The 19,485-nt window shown below is 35.4% G+C and overlaps 4 protein-coding genes across 4 annotated transcripts; 2 read left to right on the top strand and 2 right to left on the bottom strand.

Annotated features, from left to right (window-relative positions):
• The first annotated feature begins 10,419 nt into the window (after positions 1-10,419).
• On the top strand, positions 10,420-12,061 carry LOC104803778 (leucine-rich repeat receptor-like protein kinase PEPR1). Its single transcript, XM_010527830.2, has one exon. It carries the CDS (start codon positions 10,633-10,635, stop codon positions 11,893-11,895), a length of 1,263 nt encoding a protein of 420 aa, XP_010526132.1. The 5' UTR covers positions 10,420-10,632; the 3' UTR covers positions 11,896-12,061.
• Positions 11,997-13,874, bottom strand: LOC104803767 (protein YIF1B-B). Its single transcript, XM_010527818.1, has 5 exons — positions 13,785-13,874; positions 13,147-13,322; positions 12,959-13,057; positions 12,718-12,869; positions 11,997-12,541 (listed from the first exon to the last, which is right to left on the bottom strand). The coding sequence occupies exons 2-5, from the start codon at positions 13,318-13,320 to the stop codon at positions 12,154-12,156; spliced, it is 813 nt and encodes a 270-aa protein (XP_010526120.1). The 5' UTR covers positions 13,321-13,322; positions 13,785-13,874; the 3' UTR covers positions 11,997-12,153.
• A 771-nt stretch (positions 13,875-14,645) lies between these two features.
• LOC104803749 lies at positions 14,646-16,841 on the top strand. Its single transcript, XM_010527795.1, has 7 exons — positions 14,646-14,831; positions 15,277-15,386; positions 15,576-15,725; positions 15,821-16,059; positions 16,242-16,352; positions 16,435-16,467; positions 16,561-16,841. Exons 1-7 carry the CDS (start codon positions 14,729-14,731, stop codon positions 16,718-16,720), a joined length of 906 nt encoding a protein of 301 aa, XP_010526097.1. The 5' UTR covers positions 14,646-14,728; the 3' UTR covers positions 16,721-16,841.
• Positions 16,757-18,279, bottom strand: LOC104803759 (probable fructokinase-4). The gene is made up of 4 exons (XM_010527807.2): positions 17,795-18,279; positions 17,330-17,662; positions 17,118-17,234; positions 16,757-17,004 (listed from the first exon to the last, which is right to left on the bottom strand). Exons 1-4 carry the CDS (start codon positions 18,194-18,196, stop codon positions 16,876-16,878), a joined length of 981 nt encoding a protein of 326 aa, XP_010526109.1. The 5' UTR covers positions 18,197-18,279; the 3' UTR covers positions 16,757-16,875.
• Positions 18,280-19,485: the final 1,206 nt, after the last annotated feature.

The raw sequence follows: 19,485 nt of genomic DNA, 5'->3' as shown, positions 1-19,485 counted from the left end.
TCTCTCTCTTTTCTTTGTTTTGTTCTATGGAAATTATATTTTAATTTTATTTTTAATTTCTGTACGGTGTTTAGAGTTTTGTCTCGGGTATTTTATACGTATAACCAGACTCTATAATTAGTAAATCTTGAAATGCATTTGCATGTTTTCTTTGTCCAAGAATGGCATAGCCATTTTAAAACAAAAACCGTTGAACATATGTGTTACGGTTTTGGTATCATTATCCCTTTGTATTTAAAAATATTATATATATTTAGTACTATCATGGATTGATTTAATCTAACATTTATTTTTTCAAATGTTATATATATCAGTGTATTATCCTTATACATTTTAAAATATTTGATTAATTTTCTCATATAAGGATATTGGTAATTATTCTTTATATTTTAAAATACTATATTTACTATCGTGTTGATTTAATTTATGGTTTAAAAATTTATAAATGTTTGTTATTATACTTTATCGATATAAAATTTATCAAATATTTTGTCCTTCATACTCTTTTTTCGCTGGATGTTGTTGTATTTTACTCTCGGATGTGTATGTTCATACACATAACCATCTATATCTCAAGCTCTTTTACTCTTTGATTTTCTTATAATCGTTCCCTAATCTCACAAATTAATTTCTATCAATATTTAAATAATATTTATTTCAAATATTTTGTCTTTCATACTATTTTATTTTTCGTTGGATGTTATTGTATTATATTATAAATTCGATATGTAATTTTATAAATCCAAAAAAATAAGCATTGGGGATTTATATTTGTTTTATACGATACACATCTCCCAATATATATAACATAGAGAACACATCTTTATTTCGGAGGAATATACAATCACACACACATGTATACATATGTACATATATATATTCCTTCCAACAATACAAATTATTTATAGAATAATGCATGTGTGTGTGTATATATAGATACACACACATACAAATTATGTCAGTGAAGGGGTGGTACAGCAGGTTTGGACCAACTCGTTGCAACAAGGTGGAAACAATGCATCAGGGTGGCTAACCTTCTCGGCCAAAGTTCTTTGTATTTTGTCAGCCATAACATTTCCAACCCTTCCCTCAACACTAACCATTGTCATCGCCATTATCACCATCATCACCACCATCACCAAGAACGTCATTCTCAAAACTCCCTTCGTCATTGTTATTCTTCTCTCTTTTCTTTGTTTTGTACTGTGCATATTATGTTTTAACTTTGGTGTGGTGTGATGTTATTTATATGTGTAACCAAACCTCTATAACTAGTAAGTAAATCTCGATGTATGATAAGGAGATATATAGTCCTTTAATAGCAAGAATGATGAAGCAGATTTGCAGTTATCTTTTTAGTTATTTTTTATTATCCTTCAACATTTAAAAATGGAAGATTTATTATTATATAGATTGATTTAACTTAACACTTTAAAGTATTAAGGATATTGGTATTTATTCTTAATCATTTAAAAAAATCTTTGATTCTTTACAGTTGTTGATTGTTTTAATTTATTATTAAAAATATTAAAATAATTTATGTTTGGTGTTTGGAGTTTGGTGTCATGTAAATTTGTATGTGTAATCAAACCTCTATAATTAGTAAATCTTGAAATGAATAGCATGTTTTCTTCGTCAATGAATGATATAGCCATTTTAGAGCAAGAACCCTAAAGCAGATGGGTTGCGGTTTTGGCGTCATTATCCTTTATCAATTTAATATTTGTTATGGATTTATTAGAGGATTGATTTGTTACAAATCGTTCGGAGAAAATTAATTTAGTTGATATTTTTGTTTGTGGAAGAGTATCATTTTTCTCATTTATATTATTTTGAATATGATTATTTTTTTTAAAATATGTTTTGTTAAAAATCGTAGGTGTATATATACGATCAAATCCATTACTTTTGTGAAGTGAACAAAATGTAAAAGCGACGAACCTTACTCCACTTGTAAAAGCGACAGATCTTAAGCATGTAAACAATGTGCTAAGGTGACGAGTAAATCCGAGAAAATGATAGAACACGGAAGAATGTGAATTTGTGAAAGTATTTTTAAGTATTCATTTTTATCCAAACGTCTTTCATTTCTTTGATTTCGCATTAAAAAAAGCGTTTGGCAATTAGGGTTTCGAGGGTAAAGGTGGGTTTGTGTTCTTGCTTGCTTCGTGGCGTTAGATGTTTTTCTCCTTGTTTGGGTTGAAATGATTTCATTATGTTATCCTCAAACTTATGATAATTTCGGATATCATGCATTCGTACTATTTGGCTTCGTTGTTGTATTTTACTGTAAGATATTATGAATTCGATGTAATTTTATAAATCCAACACAACTAAAAGGATATGTATTTTGTGCCATGCAAATCTCCCGATATATAACAAAGGGAACATCTTTATTTCTTAGGAATGCACATACATATATATATCTTCCAACAATACAAATTATTTATAGAATGAATATATACACACACAAATTATGTCATAGTGGAGGCACTACTACCACCACCACCAATGAAACAACAGGTTGTTATCTCCTCGTTGCAACAGGGCAGAAACACCGCGTCAAGATGGTTAACCTTCTCGGCCAAAGTTCTTCGTATATTGTCAGCCATAACATTACCAACTCTTCCCTCAACTCCAACCATTGCCATCGCCATTATCATCATCATCACCACGAAGAAGGCCACTGCTTTTGTTCCCTTCGCCATTGTTCTTCTTCTCTCTCTTTTCTTTGTTTTGTTCTATAGAAATTATATTTTAATTTTATTTTTAATTTCTGTACGGTGTTTAGAGTTTTGTTTCGGGTATTTTATACGTATAACCAAGACTCTATAATTAGTAAATCTTGAAATGCATTTGCATGTTTTCTTTGTCCAAGAATGGCATAGCCATTTTAAAACAAAAACCGTTGAACATATGTGTTACGGTTTTAACGTTATTATCCCTTTGTATTTAAAAATATTATATATATTTATTACTATCATGGATTATTTTAATTTAACATTTATTTTTTAAAGAATTATAGATATCGATGTATTATCCTTGTACATTTTAAATATTTGATAAATTATCCTTTGTATTTTAAAATACTATATTTACTATCGTGTTGATTTAATTTATGGTTTACAATTTTATTAATGTTTGTTATTGTGATATCCCGAACTACGATGAGGGTTTTGGGGTATTCGCCGGTGTTATAACACGTTCAAGGAGCGGCTATCTGAGTACCACTAAGGTCAAAGAGATATATGAATGGATTGAACACACCCTAATGAGAGAGATCCGAGGGCTATATAGGAATTAGACTATATGATCTGAGATAACATAAAAGAATTAGTTGGGTTACTCATAGTAATAAGGTGCACCTACTTTTTTGGTTGACTATCCCGAGAGAACTCCAAAGTTAAACGTGCTGACTTTGGAGCAATTTCAGGATGGGTGACCTACTAGGAAGTGTCTCGGTATACATGCGAGTAAGGACAAAACACGTTGGAAGGTCTATGTTGTTGTGTGACGGCAGTTTCGATATTTCGTAGCGATCGGGGGTCGTTACAGATGGTATCAGAGTTGGCGGTGTGGTTTGAGGACGTACTAGGCGAAAGATGGTGGGCCTGTGATATCCTGAGCTACGATGAGGATTGGGAGTGTCCGTATGTGTGATGACACGTTCAAGGAGTGGCTTCCCGAGTACTACTAGGACCAAAGGGATACAAGAATGAATCGAACGCACCCGAAAGAGAGAGATCCGATAGCTATATAGGAATTAGACTATATGGTCTGAGATAACATAAAAAAATTGGTTGCGCTACTCATAGTAACAAGGAGCACCTACCTTTTCGGTTGACTATCCCGAGAGAATTCTAAAGTTAAGCTTGCCGACTTTGGAGAAATTTCAGGATGGGTAACCTATTGGGAAGTGTCTCGTTATACGTGCGACTGAGGAAAAACAGCTGGAAGGTCACGTGTTGCTGTGCGAGGGCAGTTTCGATATTTCGTAGCGGTCGCAGATCATTACAGATGGTATCAGAGACGGTACTCTCTCAGTACGGTGTGGTTCGAGGATGAACCAAGCGGAAACTAGTGGGCCTGTGATATCCCGAGCTACGATGAGGGTTGAGAGTGTTCGTCGGTGTGATGACACGTTCAAGGAGCGGCTCCTCGAGTACGACTAAAGCCAAAAGGATGCAAGAATGAATCGAACGCATTTGAAAGGGCTATATAAGAATTGGACTATATGGTTTGAGATAACATAAAAGAATTAGTTGGGCTACTCATAGCAATAAGGTGCACCTACTTTTTTGGTTGACTATCCCGAGAGAACTCCAAAGTTAAGCGTGCTGACTTTGGAGCAATTTCAGGATGGGTGACCTAGTGGGAAGTGTTTCGGTATGTGTGCGAATAAGGACAAAACATGCTGTAAGGTCTTGTGGTTTTGTATCAGAACAGTTTCAACATTTCGTAGCGGTCGCGAGTCGTTACAATTATTATCCTTTTTTTCAATTTAATATTTGTTACTGATTTCTTATTACTGATTTGTTACACGATTGATTTGTTACAAATCTTTTGGAGAAATTAATTTAGTAGATATCGTTACTTCTAGAAGATGATTTTTCTCTCTCGTTTGTATGATCTTATTGTTATTCTTATATTATTATTCAATAAAATTAAATTTAGAGTTTCATAAATGTAAAATATAATCTTAATATATTTTTTAAGTATTAAAGTTTATATACGATCGAGACAGGAGAGACAAATGGAGTTTTGAGTGAATCTTGATTCTTTTGAGCGTTAGTTTGTGTTTTTGGTTGGTTGCTTTGTGGTGTTGCTATATATTTTTTTTTCCTTGTCCGGACCGAAATGATTTCATACGGTTATCTTTGTTGAAGAAAAGAAGTAACAAGATGTTGACATATAATTAGCAAAAGAGACGTTGGAGACCTACACAATCAAAGGAGAACCAAATATGATGCAATCAGCCCCACACTTGCCTTGTTTGTATCAACTAGCCAAGTGCTTCTTTTTGTTTCAAATTCAACCACGCTTCATTCATTTTTTTTCTTTTTATATGTTTTCCTATTTGATAAATGTTTGTATAACATTGGATTAATAAGAAATTATTGAGATTAATTATCACATCTCCATCTTCATCACCTTATTCCCCTTCAATTGTCTTACTCTCGGATATGTATGTTCATACATATAACCATCTATACCTCAAACTCTTTTACTCTTTGATTCTCTTACCAATCGTTTTCTAATCTTTCAATCTAATTTCCTTTAACCTTTAAATAATATATACTTCGAATATTTTGTTCTTCATACCATTTTTTCGCTGGATGTTATTGTATTTTGCTCTCAGATGTGTATGTTCATACACATAACTAACTATATCTCAAGCTCTTTTACTCTTTGATTCTTTTATCAATCGTTCTCTAATCTCTCAATCAAATTCCCATCAATATTTAAATAATATTTGTTTCAAATATTTTGTCTTTCATACCATTTTATTTTTCGTTGGATGTTATTGTATTATATTATAATTTCGATATGTAATTTTATAAATTCAAAAAAATGAGCATTGGAGATTTATATTTGTTTTATGCGATACAAATCTCCCAATATATATAACAAAGAGAATACATCTTTATTTCAGAGAAATATACAATCATACACATATATACATGTATACATATATATATTCCTTCCAACGATATAAATTATTTATAGAATAATGCATGTGTGTGTATATATAGATACACACACATACAAATTATGTCAGTGAAGGGGTGGTACAACAGGTTTGGACCAACTCGTTGCAACAAGGTGGAAACAACGCATCAGGGTGGCTAACCTTCTCGGCCAAAGTTCTTCGTATTTTGTCAGTCATAACATTTCCAACCCTTCCCTCAACTCTAACCATTGACATCGCCATTATCACCATCATCACCACCGTCACTAAGAACGTCATTCTCAAAATTCCCTTCGTCATTATTGTTCTTCTCTCTTTTCTTTGTTTTGTACTATGTATATTATGTTTTAACTTTGGTGTGGTGTCATGTTATTTATATATGTAACCAAACCTCTATAACTAGTAAGTAAATCTTGAAATGTATGACAAGGAGATATATAGTCCTTTAAGAGCAAGAATGATGAAGTAGATTTGCAGTTATCCTTTTAGTTATTTTTTAGTATCCTTCAACCTTTAAAAATGGAAGATTTATTATTATATAGATTGATTTAATTTAACACTTTAAAGTATTAAGGATATTAGTATTTATTCTTAATCATTTAAAAAAATCTTTGATTCTTTACAGTTGTTGATTGCTTTAATTTATTATTAAAAAATTTAAATAATTTCGTTATAGTGTTTGGAGTTTGGTGTCATGTAATTTGTATGTGTAACCAAGCCTCTATAATTAGTAAATCTTGAAATGCATTGCATGTTTTCTTTGTCAATGAATGACATAGCCATTTTAGAGAAAGAATTGTTGAACATATGTGTTACGGTTTTTGGCGTCATTATCCCTTTACATTTTAAAATATTATATATATTTTATTACTGTCATGGATGATTTATTCTAACATTTGATTTCTTATTACTGATTTGTTACAAAAATTGGATTGATTTATTCTAACATTTGATTTTTTATTACTGATTTGTTACAAAGATTAACTTAGTCGATATCTTTATTGTTATTCTTATTATTAAAACTACTTCTCTGTCTCCTTTGCATGATCTTATTGTTATTTTTATATTATTATTAAATTTTAAAAATAATCTTAATTTTTTATATATTAAATTTTATATATGAGAGTGGTGAGACAAATTGAGTTTTGAGTGAAATTTGATTCTTTTAAATGTCAGTTTGGGTTCTTGGTTGGTTACTTTGTGGTGTCATTAGATGTTTTTCTTCTATTCCGAACTAAAATGATTTCGTACAGTTTTTTTTTAAATAATGTTTATTTCAAATATTTTGTCCTTCATTTTCTTTTATATTTCGTTGGATGTTATTGTACGATATTATAAATTTGATATGTAATTTTATAAATCCTAAAAAAATTGGGCACTGGAGATTTTTATTTGTTTTATGCGATGCAAATCTTCCACTATATATATAACAAAGGAAAAAGACTCGGATTCGAGAGGCTTAGGAAGTCAATGAACAAACGCACCTGAGGATTTTGGAGGTTTGACAATGGTAGGGCAAAAAGGCGTTTGGTGATTAGGGTTTTTAGGGCAAAGGTCGGTTTGTGTTATTGCTTGGTTGAAATGATTTCATTCAGTTATCTTTAAATAATGTTTATTTCAAATATTTAGTCTTTTGTACTATTTTATTTCGTTGTTTATATCATAAATTCGATATGTAATGTTATAAATCCGAAAAAAAAAATTGAGTATTGCGGATTTATATATATTTTGTACGATGCAAATCTCCCAACATATAACATAGATAACATCTTTATTTTCGAGGAATATATATTTGATATATATATATATATATATATATATTCCTCCAAACAATACAAGTTACTTATGGAATGATATTTGTGTGTATATACACACATACAAATCATTTCAATGGAGGGGTGAAACAGCATGTTTGAATTTCCTCGTTGCAACAGGGTGGAAACAGTGCGTCTGGGTGGCTAACCTTCTCAGTCAAACTTCTTCCGGTATTGTCAGCCATGACATTACCAACCCTTCCTTCAACTCGAACCATTGTCATCGCCATTATCATCATTGTCACCACGACGACGACCAAAAATGCCACTCTCGAAGCTGCTTTTGCCATTGTTGTTGTTCTTCACTCTTTTTTTTGTATTGTAGAATTTATATTTTAATTTTGGTGTCGTGTTATTTATATGAGAAACCATGTCTCTATAATTAGTAAATCTTGAAATGTATGAAATGTTTTATTTGTCAAGGTGTTATATAGTCCTTTTAGAGCAAGAATGATTAAACAAATTTGTAGTTATCTTTTTAGTTATTTTTTATTATCCTTTAACCCAAAAATGGATGATTTATTACCATATAAATTGATTTAATTTAACATTTAAAATTATTAGGGATTTTTCTTTTTATTCTCAAGCATTTTAAAAATATTTGATTTTTTACCGTTATTGATGGTTTAATTTATCATTAAAAATATTAAAATAATTTGTTATTATCCGTTAGAGCTTAAAAATTAATTACTACATTTGTTATTTAAAAATATTAAATATTTTGGTTACTATCCTTTAACATTAATATTTGTCTTTGTTTCGTTATGAATCTTTTGGAGAAATTAATTAATTTAGTTTATCCAGTAGGCAAGTATACACACTATATGAAATTTTTTTAATAATCCGTAAATTTATCGAGATTTCGATTCAACTGCATCTTTGAGAGGATAGAGAAAACCTAGATTGGAAAAGAGTCGTTAAACCAAACCATTAAACCAAACCACCCAATCTTGTATTACGAAGGATATATATAACTTTTCTTTATTTTCGAGGAATATATATTTGATATATATATATATATATTCCTCCAAACAATACAAATTACTTATGTAATGATGTTTGTGTGTATATTACACACAGACAAATCATTTCAATGGAGGGGTGAAACAACATGTTTGAATCTCCTCGTTGCAACAGGGTGGAAACAGTGCGTCTGGGTGGCTAACCTTCTCAGTCAAACTTCTTGCAGTATTGTCAGCCATGACATTACCAACCCTTCCTTCAACTCGAACCATTGCCATCGCCATTATCATCATTATCACCACGACGACGACCAAGAACGCCACTCTCGAAGCTGCTTTTGCCATTGTTGTTGTTCTTCACTCTTTTTTTTTTGTATTGTAGAATTTATGTTTTAATTTTGGTGTCGTGTTATTTATATGAGAAACCATGTCTCTATAATTAGTAAATCTTGAAATGTATGAAATGTTTTATTTGTCAAGACGTTATATAGTCCTTTTAGAGCAAGAATGATTAAACAAATTTGTAGTTATCTTTTTAGTTATTTTTTATTATCCTTTAACCCAAAAATGGATGATTTATTACCATATAGATTGATTTAATTTAACATTTAAAATTATTAGGGATTTTTCTTTTTATTCTCAAGCATTTTAAAAATATTTGATTTTTTACCGTTATTGATGGTTTAATTTATCATTAAAATATTAAAATAATTTGTTATTATCCGTTAAAACTTAAAAATTCTTACTACATTTGTTATTTAAAAATATTAAATATTTTGGTTACTATCCTTTAACATTAATATTTATTTTTGTTTCGTTATGAATCTTTTGGAGAAATTAATTAATTTAGTTTATCCAGTATGCAAGTATACACACTATATGGAATTTTTTTAATAATCCGTAAATTTATCGAGATTTCGATTCAATTGCATCTTTGAGAGGATCGAGAAAATCTAGATTGATACAAATTACTTATGGAATGATGTTTGTGTGTATATTACACACAGACAAATCATTTCAATGGAGGGGTGAAACAACATGTTTGAATCTCCTCGTTGCAACAGGGTGGAAACAGTGCGTCTGGGTGGCTAACCTTCTCAGTCAAACTTCTTGCGGTATTGTCAGCCATGACATTACCAACCCTTCCTTCAACTCGAACCATTGCCATCGCCATTATCATCATTATCACCACGACGAAGACCAAGAACGCCACTCTCGAAGCTGCTTTTGCCATTGTTGTTGTTCTTCACTCTTTTTTTTTTGTATTGTAGAATTTATATTTTAATTTTGGTGTCGTGTTATTTATATGAGAAACCATGTCTCTACAATTGGTAAATCTTGAAATGTATGAAATGTTTTATTTGTCAAGGCGTTATATAGTCCTTTTAGAGCAAGAATGATTAAACAAATTTGTAGTTATCTTTTTAGTTATTTTTTTATTATTCTTCAACCCAAAAATGGATGATTTATTACCATATAGATTGATTTAATTTAATATTTAAAATTATTAGGGATTTTTCTTTTTATTCTCAAGCATTTTAAAAATATTTGATTTTTTACCGTTATTGATGGTTTAATTTATCATTAAAAATATTAAAATAATTTGTTATTATCCGTTAGAGCTTAAAAATTATTACTACATTTGTTATTTAAAAATATTAAATATTTTGGTTACTATCCTTTAACATTAATATTTCTCTTTGATTCGTTATGAATCTTTTAGAGAAATTAATTAATTTAGTTTATCCAGTAGGCAAGTATACACACTATATGAAATTTTTTTAATTATCCGTAAATTTACCGAGATTTCGATTCAACTGCATCTTTGAGAAGATCGAGAAAATCTAGATTGGAAAAGAATCGTTAAACCAAACCATTAAACCAAACCACTCAAATTTTGTATTACGAAGTACATAGATAACTTTTCTTAAGGCACCACCCCCCCCCCCTCCCCAATAGTTTTCTTCATTTGACCGACCTAAATTCAACCAAACTCTCAACAGAATCTTTGCCTGAATCATTACCGTACTCTCGAACATGTTAGAAGATGGTTAGGTTCAACACGAACAAAACCCGCTTGGCAACAAAGAGCCCCCACATAAAAGGAAGAGCCACTGAGCAAACCCTTTGACTCTTCTCACTCAAAAAACCACACAAAAAGACCAAAATGGCCTCACAGTCATCATCATCCTCATCCATGTTCTTCTCTTTCACAATGCCTATTGCTCTGTCTCTGCTTCTTCTCGCTTCTGTCCCTCCACCAGTTCTATCCGCAACTCTCCCATCGGACATTCAGGCTCTGGAATCGATACTACGAAGCATTGACCCGAGCTCCATCTCCCCAGCCTCGTACCTTAGCACCTGGGACTTTTCCGAGGACCCTTGCGAAGGCGCTGGCACATTCTTGGGCATTATTTGCTCTTTCCCTCTGGACAACACCACCAGTCGTGTTACAGAGATCGAGCTTGATGACGTTGGCTATGACGGCTTCCTGTCTGTTTCAATCGGTAATCTGACAGAGCTCACCGTTCTTAGCCTGAACAAGAACAGGTTCCGTGGTCCGATACCAGAATCTGTCTTCACCTTGAGGAAACTTGTCCGGCTCTCTCTCGCTGAAAATTACTTCACTGGCGATATACCTGAAAGAATCACACATCTCATGGAGCTCAAAGTAATAGACCTGTCCAAGAATAGCCTCGCTGGTGCTGTTCCTCTCAGGATCTCGGCGCTAAGAAGTTTGACTCACCTGAGCCTTTCAGGCAACTATCTGGCCGGCAGAATACCCGCATTGAATGGCTTGTGGAAGCTAGAAGTGTTGGAACTTGGTAACAATCATTTCTATGGAGCCCTGCCTAAGCTTCCCACAAGCCTGAGAGTTCTGTCCATCAGCCACAACGGCCTTGCGGGCCGTATCTCGCCATTGCATAGGCTCAAGCAGCTGGTGAGATTAGACGTGAGTGACAACAGGTTCTCGAGCACCATCGGGCACGAAATCCTAACATTTCCTGAAATCACACTTGTCAATGTGTCTTATAACATGCTCACATCTCTAGAAGTGATCAACTTTACGGGCAGACAGTCACGCCTGCGCATACTCGATGCTGAAGGGAACCATCTGCAGGGACGCCTGCCGATAAACCTGGCCACTTTTGAAAATCTAAGGGAAATCAATCTGAGGAACAATATGTTCTCCGGTGGCATTCCAAAGGTGTATGGGAAAAAGCTTACGAGTCCATGGAGAAGCCTATACTTGGACCATAACTACCTGACTGGAGATCTTCCAGAGCAGTTCCATAAGCTTTCGAGGTTGATAAAAGGAAGCCTTTCAAATAACTGCCTGGAATGCCCAAAGAATCTTACAATCTGCCGAGGAGGACAAAAGCCAAAATCACAATGCACCAATGCAAAGAAGATGACCTTTCACGATTAGTAGCATAAATTACCACAAAAGTAAAGCTTATGTCCTTGTTTCCGATCTAATCGTGGTAGTATTGTAGTGTAGGCGAAATCATAAAAGGTGGAATAGCGAAAAGGACACAAAAAAGACACACGTATTAAGATGCCACTTTCTTCAGTATATTCATGTTGAACCAGCAAAGAATTGACATCATACCTACACCGCAATGACTTTCGCGAATTCTGCTACTTGACCTCAGAATTCGTCTCACAACAACGTAAGCAATACAATTCAAAAAAGCCAATTAACACTGATGTTACCGAGCCAGATCAAAAGAGGGAACTGGGCTAAAGCTACAAATAGCAGGAGGTAGTGGTGCTTGCTCGAGTCATAACTCCTAGCTTCCGCGAAGAGAACTCGTTTCAATGTCTTGACTAAGAAAATGCCCATGCACAAGCAGGTCCATGGAATCAATGCATAGTATGAGTATCCCCAGATTATCTTGCCAATAACAGCTAGACAGAGGCCCGTGAAAGCATAGCCTCCATATGCCACGATGTCCAGAAGGGGTGCCTCTCCACTACCGAGTGACATCAATGTTACTTTCAGCAGCATGGCTTGCAAAAACCACCCAACCATTCCTTTAATGAACGACCAGTTTAAAGCTTCGGGGGTAAACCTACAGAATTCATGTTTGTTAACATAGAGATCGCTATTTCATCAGTAAAATGAAGATGGTTATGTAAAAGAGAACAGACATCAGTTTGAAATGCACAATTGGCATGGTGAAGAAGTAAAACTAAAAAAGGAGAGAGAGAATCTTACATGACAGCAAGAAAGTCCAGAATAACTTACTTTGCATTAAGTCCCAATGATAAGCCAGCAAGAACAACATAGGTGCCAAATGCCATAAGTGGAATGTACAAGTCCGGTGCATTTATATCGAAGATCGGAGGCTTGTATGAGAGCCTGCCCCCGACTGGTTCAGTGATTCTGGTCCAATGTCCCTGACATTGAAGCAAAACTCATACAAGTTAATTGTCAGATATGAGAAGGACCAACAGAAATCCATTAACATAAAAAGATACGTGCTCACCCTGTGTAGGAACGGAAACAGAACAACCTTCAATTTGTTCCTCACATATTGGTCATTCACTTGGAAATAGTATTGGGGATCAGAGAAGTAACGACTTATCTGTTTAATATAAAACCAGTTAAAGTCAATGGAAAGGCGACATTGTGAACATATGTGAGAGCTGAAATGAAATGACTCCAAGCACTTACATTACTCTGGACATACTCAGAGCTCGATCCCAAGATTTTCTCCCCGTAGGCTCCTATTCCGCCTCGGATAAGTCCAGAGCCAGCCCCATAAAATGCATTACCAAATGGATTGGGCTGAGGATTCGCCTGAGGTTGTCCAGGTATCCCGGGTTGCGGTCCAACATTACTGTACATCTCTGGCATCAAACAAAACCAACACGAACAGTACATTATTGGCAACTTCTAATCTAGATTTAGCAGCAGAGCAATTCAAGCACCAGATTGCAAGCAGGAGACCATAAGTCTTATGCCATATTCGCATGAACCATGCAAGGTTTTCATCATACAATCAATTTTTTTTCCTCATCTTATTTCTACTCTCAATGTTTCCTTCAAACTCTCGAACCTCGGATCAGGATTCAATGGGCAAACAGAAAATATGACGTCATCATTAGGGTTTTTACGCTCGACCGAACAACATGAATAGCCTAATTTCCAAGATGCAAAGTCATAACTTCAACAAGGAATGGCCAGGAGAGTGGGGAAACACCATTTTTGGACGCATAGTCAAAGATAAACATACAACACCAACTGCTAATGATCGATGAGCAATTAGAAACAAGAAACATCGAACAGAGATTCGGATCCGAAAGGAAAACCTGAGAAGGAGATCGATCCCTAGTCCTTGTTTCTCGATCGATCGGATTGGAGTTCCAGCTAGGTTCCTTACGGTTAAATGCTTAAAGAGGAAGAACATTAGATCGAGGGAAAGGGAAGGTGGTCCGATGCATGTGCAGCGCACGTGCGAAGCCATCACTCAACCAATCACTGTTCGACACGTAGGCATATTGATCTCCAATTGTAAAAAAAATCGGATACCCGTCCCATACATTCACCCACACACACACATTGATCTCCATTTTTTTTATAAACACATTGATCTCCATTTAAAAACAAAATTATAATAAATTAAAAAAAATGGGATGCGAATTTTTTAAAATCGAAGTATCATACTCATGAATTATTTTCATGTGAACCAGGTTCATTTAGAAGGCATTATATAAAAAATATATCACTTTGCTATTTTTCCTTCAATACATATCATATGACCCATATAACTTAAAATATAGTATGATTATATTTTAATTTTATTGATGATAACGTTAAATGTATGATGATCTCACTAATTTATTATGTTCATACCTTGTATATCTTACTAATTATTTTATTAAAATATTATAAATTTAATGTTATGAAGAATGAGATCAACATGTGATCATACTGTATTTCGGGTTATTTCGACTTATATGATCACATATAGATAAGTTATGTATGGAAGTAAAAATAGTAAATTAAGTGTATTTTTTATAATATTCCAATTTAGAAATGATATGCTAAATAAATAAATAAGAAGATTTTTTCGACTACATAGATAAAAATATTTTATATAATATATATATATATATATATATATATTTATATATTTATATCATAATCATGTGTAAAGAAGATTTGGAAGAATAAACGCAGACGCAAGTCACGCAACACGCAAGCAAAGGCTTATTAACGCGAAAGAGCGAAGAGGGTGTCGAACAGAACAGAGATGGAGGTTCCAAACTATGAGGAAACACTCCAGTCCCTGAACTCTTGTCTCTCTCAGATCAAATGGCGGTTCAAATCCACTTCCAAGCGCCGACTCGAAATAGGTTTTGCTTTCTCTTCTCTATCAGAAATTTCATGTTCGTTTACCTGGGATTCTGTCGGGGCCTTCCGATGGCTTTGCTTGGTTCTTTGTTTATGCTCCATTGAAGGGTTAATGTTTGATTACATTCCTCAGATTGGGAATTCGCAGTCGAATTTCTGTTTTTTTTTTTCAGGTAGAGAATTTCAAGCGTGATGTTTGATTAATTTGTCGGGAGGTTCATTAGTTTAGGAAATGGGAAAGTTATTGGACATAAGCTCCCGAGAAATGTTCCAAATTTCTGCGTATGACTTACAGGATTCAATTTTTTTTTCCTCATATTCTGTAAGTGATAATCAACAAAAGATTTTGAAATTTGGTATCGGCCTGATTTCATTAGAGAGGAGATGTAATGGGTATGGAGAATTCAGTGATAAAACTTGTGCTGAAAACTGGCTTCTTTGTGTCAGATGTGTTGGCACTGTGCACAGGGATGAGGCCTGTAGTGATGATTGACTATGGTGGGAAGATGCCCGAGCTGCAAGATCGCCTTCTTGCACTTCTCGGGCTTATGCATAAGGTTCGATGCTATTTCGGGTCATGAATCTCTTGGCACTACTCTACGGTTCTCATATGTTTTTTCGTTGAATGATCCTCGGGGCTTAGCATATGTCAGTTTACTCGCTGCTGATATTCCTTAATTCTCTTGCCGAATATTCGTTCTTCCATCCTCTGTATAATTGAATCTGTTGAAGTGTTGCATTGCCAGGAATCACCCATGTTCAAGGAATTGAGGGTTATGGTCATAGAGGATATGATATACTTGATAAATGTAAGAAGCTTCTCTGAATATATAACCTCAAGCTTCAGCTTGGACGCGAAGTTGTTTTTTGTAGACTTGGAACATGATCCTCCAAAGGTTGATTCCCTCATTAAACCCTTTGTTTATCCAATGATTTCTCTTTTATCCAATGATTTATTTGACCATAGATCGTCGTTCTTGTTTGCTCAAAGATGATAGAACAAAGCAAGGAAAGCAAACTAGGGATGCAGCTTATATCAATCCAGAAGCTATTCTCTTCAGCATTCCCTTTAGAAGGAGGAAACAGCAATACATTGGCATGTGAAAGCACCAACCATATGGCTATTTTGGATTCATCCACCTCTGAGGCTAGCTCTTCCCAATCTTCTCTATTTCACGATCTTAGTCGGTGTTTGCAAGACACTCAGATCACAATCCCAACCTTGAACGGGTAATTTTCTAAGCCTACATTTCAAAGCAACCCTCTAAATCTCATGAACAAAAGGACTTAACACCCTACCTAATTGTCTGATTCTACACTAAGGGTTTCTATCGTTTTGCAAATGCTTGTTGTGAATGCTATTGTATGATTGAACAACGTCCCATGAAACACTGTCAAATTTGTTGCTGCAGGTGGTTGCTCGGCTACCCAGTTGTGTACCTGTTCGGTAAAGATCACATAGAAGACGCAATCTACAATCTCTCCACGAAATCCCTCCGCATATTCAGAATTCTAGTAAGCAGGTTAGCTGTTCAGTACCCAGACCTTAACATGATCTCTCTTCAGAACATATGCTGTGATGTCTAAATTTTGTTGTTCATTCAGGAACATGGACTCCCATTTCGAAGAACTAACCAGGTATATATCTTGAAGCAGTATTGTAAATGAGATCGTGACTTGCCTGATATTGCGTTGTCATTGACAACTGTTACGATAAATGGAACTTTTCAGTTTCTCGGTACCGTACGATCTGAGTATGGGAGGACGGGACGAGCCATGGGCCGAGGCGTTTTTGGGAAGGATGCGTTTGAAGTGGGAAGAATGCAAGCACGTTTGGACATCATTGGAGTTGGAGGTTTCTGAATGTTATCCTCAAGCAATCGTGCTCTAGATTTCAAATCTGAGACCAACAAGAACTCTCTCTGAAAGTTTTCAACTTTGTTGATTATTCATTAATGTGACGAAAAAAAACCAAGACCCATGATATTAAATGAAGCAGAACTGTTCCTACATGACAGAATCCAAAAAAAAAAAACCAAACTAAAACTAGTTGCTGTTGAGCAAGTTCTGAACTTCAGCCTCTGTGGGGAGAGCTGGAATTGCTCCTTTCTTTGTGGTTGTAATGGCTCCACATGCGTTTGCGAACCTTAGCACGTCTCTCAGCCTCGGTTCGTCCTGCAGATACAGAAACTTGTATGAGTAACCTGCTGCGAAAATCTTTATGGATCATTTTTTTTTCTGGTTGATGTTTTTTTTTTTTTGGTATGAATTTTCTGGTTGATGTTTACCTCGAGAATGGAGCGATCATCGACAAGCTTGCAGAGTAGGGCACCAACGTACGAATCACCAGCACCGGTGGTATCAACTGCGTTGACACGGAAAGGATCAACCGTTCCGCGGAAGTTCTGCAATTTCCACACACATAAAGACCAGACATCATCAGACCAGTCGGAACCTAACGATGTGAATGACGGGCCACGTTGCAGGATTAGGGCAATACCTTGGTGTAATATCTGCAACCCTTGTCGCCGAGAGTGACCAGGAGGAGTTTCAAGTTGTCGTGCCACAGAGACAGAGCGGTCTCATCGTCGATCTTGTCAGAGCCGGTGAGGAACTGGAGCTCTTCGTCACTGACCTTGATCACCTCAGCCTTGTCCCATATGCTCAGGATCTGCTTCCGAGCCTCTTCGGCCGAGGGCCACAGAGGCAGACGGAGGTTCGGGTCGTACGAGAGCAAGGCACCTGCTTCTTTAGCCACCTCCATGGCCTTCAGATGCGCGGACCGGCATGGCTCCACGATCAGGCTTATAGATCCGTAGTGGAACACCTTAGCCTGAAAAAGCAGAGTGTAAATACTTGGTTTGGCTAACTTGGTTGCTACGTTAGGGCAAACTACCATAACAGTAAAGCCAAAAAAAAATTCGAAAAATCAAAAGATGAATCCAATGCGAGAACAAAAACATACGGATCTGATGAGATCGAGGTTGAGTTCGTCAGGACGGAGGAGCATATCGGCGCTGGGATTCCGGTAGAACATGAACTCACGCTCCCCGTCGGCGCGTAGGGTCACGAACGCGAGAGCCGTCCTGGCTCCGGTGTCGAAGTTGATCCCATCTGCGGAGACGCCGTTCTGTTTCAGGATTCCGGCGAGCATGTGACCGAACTCATCGTCGCCGAGCTTCCCCACAAAGGCGGCGCGTCCACCAAGGCGAGCGATCGCAATCGCGACGTTGGCCGGCGCACCACCGGGGGCCTTGATGAATCCGGGAGCCTCAGCGAGGGATACGCCGGAGACGGTGGGGACGAAGTCGATGAGCATCTCGCCGAAGCTCACGATCAAGCTTTTCTCGCCGTTGGATGTGGCCATTGTGTTGATCGGACGGTGAGGATGGAAAGATTGGAATTCGTATCGGAGATTTGTGTGTAGAAAAATTAAAGGACTAGGGAGGGTTTATATAGAGGTTTTGATGAAGAAATCTAGAACAACCGATTTACTTGGATCCTACACAAAGTCCTAATTTACCCAAATTATATATGATAATTAATTATTTAAAAATCTATTGTTGGGTGTATATATAGATATCCGTAATCAATTATTAATTCGTTCCTATCTTTTACATGGATTGCAATATTAGATAAATATATCTCTACACGATCCAAACGGGAAATCAGTGATTGGTACTTTTGACCAAGATTTACTCTGCGTGGGACCCACGTGAAATTGGGATTAATTTGGTATTATCGGTTACAGGAGTGGATAAGACTTTTTTGTCCTCTTCTTTCTCAGTATCATAATGTTAGTATTTATCAGATTCCTGATCCTTATTAAAAAAACCTCCGACTTGTAAAAATAAGAAAAACTGTCAATCAATCTCCGAACTTGAACTTGTAACTTGTCATTGAATAAAACTTTGAACTTGTAAATTATTGCTCTAATAAACCTTTGACCGATGTGATCACAATTTCAGGCGATCGAAAATCCACGTATTGACGGATTGATTGACAGTTTTTCAAATTGAAGGTTTATTTGTATATATTTTTGCAAGTTGAAGGTTTTTTAGGAGTTTTACCCTATATGTGATAATTGCATGGTTAATCGTGATTATCCCTAGCATTATCATTAAACCATAAAATAAAAAAATCTAAAGAGAAATCTGGCCATGTGTGTGTATGTATGCACGGTCCTAATAATGCATGTCCTCTTTACGTCTTGTTTCCCCTTTGGATTTCGGTTGCTTGCTTTCACAAGTTCCATGAAAAAATGAAAAGTTAAAAAGGCACGTCGATGTTGGACCGTCTTGCATGGTTATAATATTGTATTATCCACAATATTCTTAATCTGTGTCTTTTATTTTCTGACATTTTTATCGTATGGCACAATGTTGTCAAACATTATATATATATATATATATGTATATTTATATTTATATGCGCTTAAGTTAATTAATATCTGTTATTTTCTTTTATATTATTATAAATGGACCGAAATAAATAGAATGGCAATCCCGTAGTTGGAGAGAAAGAAAGGGGTAAATTTGTAGAAATATTAAATGGGCCCAAGTGGGCCCGACGGTAAGCGAGAATCGAGGCAAATTGAAAAAAAGTACAGAAAATAGGAGAAAAAGGATAGAAATTATCGGAAGAGGTGAAGTGCAC

The sequence above is a fragment of the Tarenaya hassleriana genome, unplaced genomic scaffold, assembly GCF_000463585.1.
Source record: "Tarenaya hassleriana unplaced genomic scaffold, ASM46358v1 Cleome10, whole genome shotgun sequence".
Classification (NCBI taxonomy): domain Eukaryota; kingdom Viridiplantae; phylum Streptophyta; class Magnoliopsida; order Brassicales; family Cleomaceae; genus Tarenaya; species Tarenaya hassleriana.
This window is presented reverse-complemented; position numbering and strand designations above follow the sequence as displayed.

What these genes read in the sequence shown, in the direction of transcription:
- LOC104803778 (XM_010527830.2), top strand. Translation starts at nt 10,633, where the DNA reads ATGGCCTCACAGTCATCATCATCCTCATCCATGTTCTTCTCTTTCACA.
- LOC104803759 (XM_010527807.2), bottom strand. Translation starts at nt 18,196, where the DNA reads ATGGCCACATCCAACGGCGAGAAAAGCTTGATCGTGAGCTTCGGCGAG. An exon ending in ACCTCGATCTCATCAGATCC is followed by an intron (nt 17,663 to 17,794) that starts GTATGTTTTTGT and finishes CTGCTTTTTCAG; the next exon opens with GCTAAGGTGTTCCACTACGG. An exon ending in GTTGCAGATATTACACCAAG is followed by an intron (nt 17,235 to 17,329) that starts GTATTGCCCTAA and finishes TGGAAATTGCAG; the next exon opens with AACTTCCGCGGAACGGTTGA.
- LOC104803767 (XM_010527818.1), bottom strand. Translation starts at nt 13,320, where the DNA reads ATGTACAGTAATGTTGGACCGCAACCCGGGATACCTGGACAACCTCAG. An exon ending in TGTTTCCGTTCCTACACAGG is followed by an intron (nt 12,870 to 12,958) that starts GTGAGCACGTAT and finishes CTTCAATGTCAG; the next exon opens with GGACATTGGACCAGAATCAC. An exon ending in TCATTGGGACTTAATGCAAA is followed by an intron (nt 12,542 to 12,717) that starts GTAAGTTATTCT and finishes TGAATTCTGTAG; the next exon opens with GTTTACCCCCGAAGCTTTAA.
- LOC104803749 (XM_010527795.1), top strand. Translation starts at nt 14,729, where the DNA reads ATGGAGGTTCCAAACTATGAGGAAACACTCCAGTCCCTGAACTCTTGT. An exon ending in CAAGCGCCGACTCGAAATAG is followed by an intron (nt 14,832 to 15,276) that starts GTTTTGCTTTCT and finishes TCTTTGTGTCAG; the next exon opens with ATGTGTTGGCACTGTGCACA. An exon ending in ACAATCCCAACCTTGAACGG is followed by an intron (nt 16,060 to 16,241) that starts GTAATTTTCTAA and finishes TTGTTGCTGCAG; the next exon opens with GTGGTTGCTCGGCTACCCAG.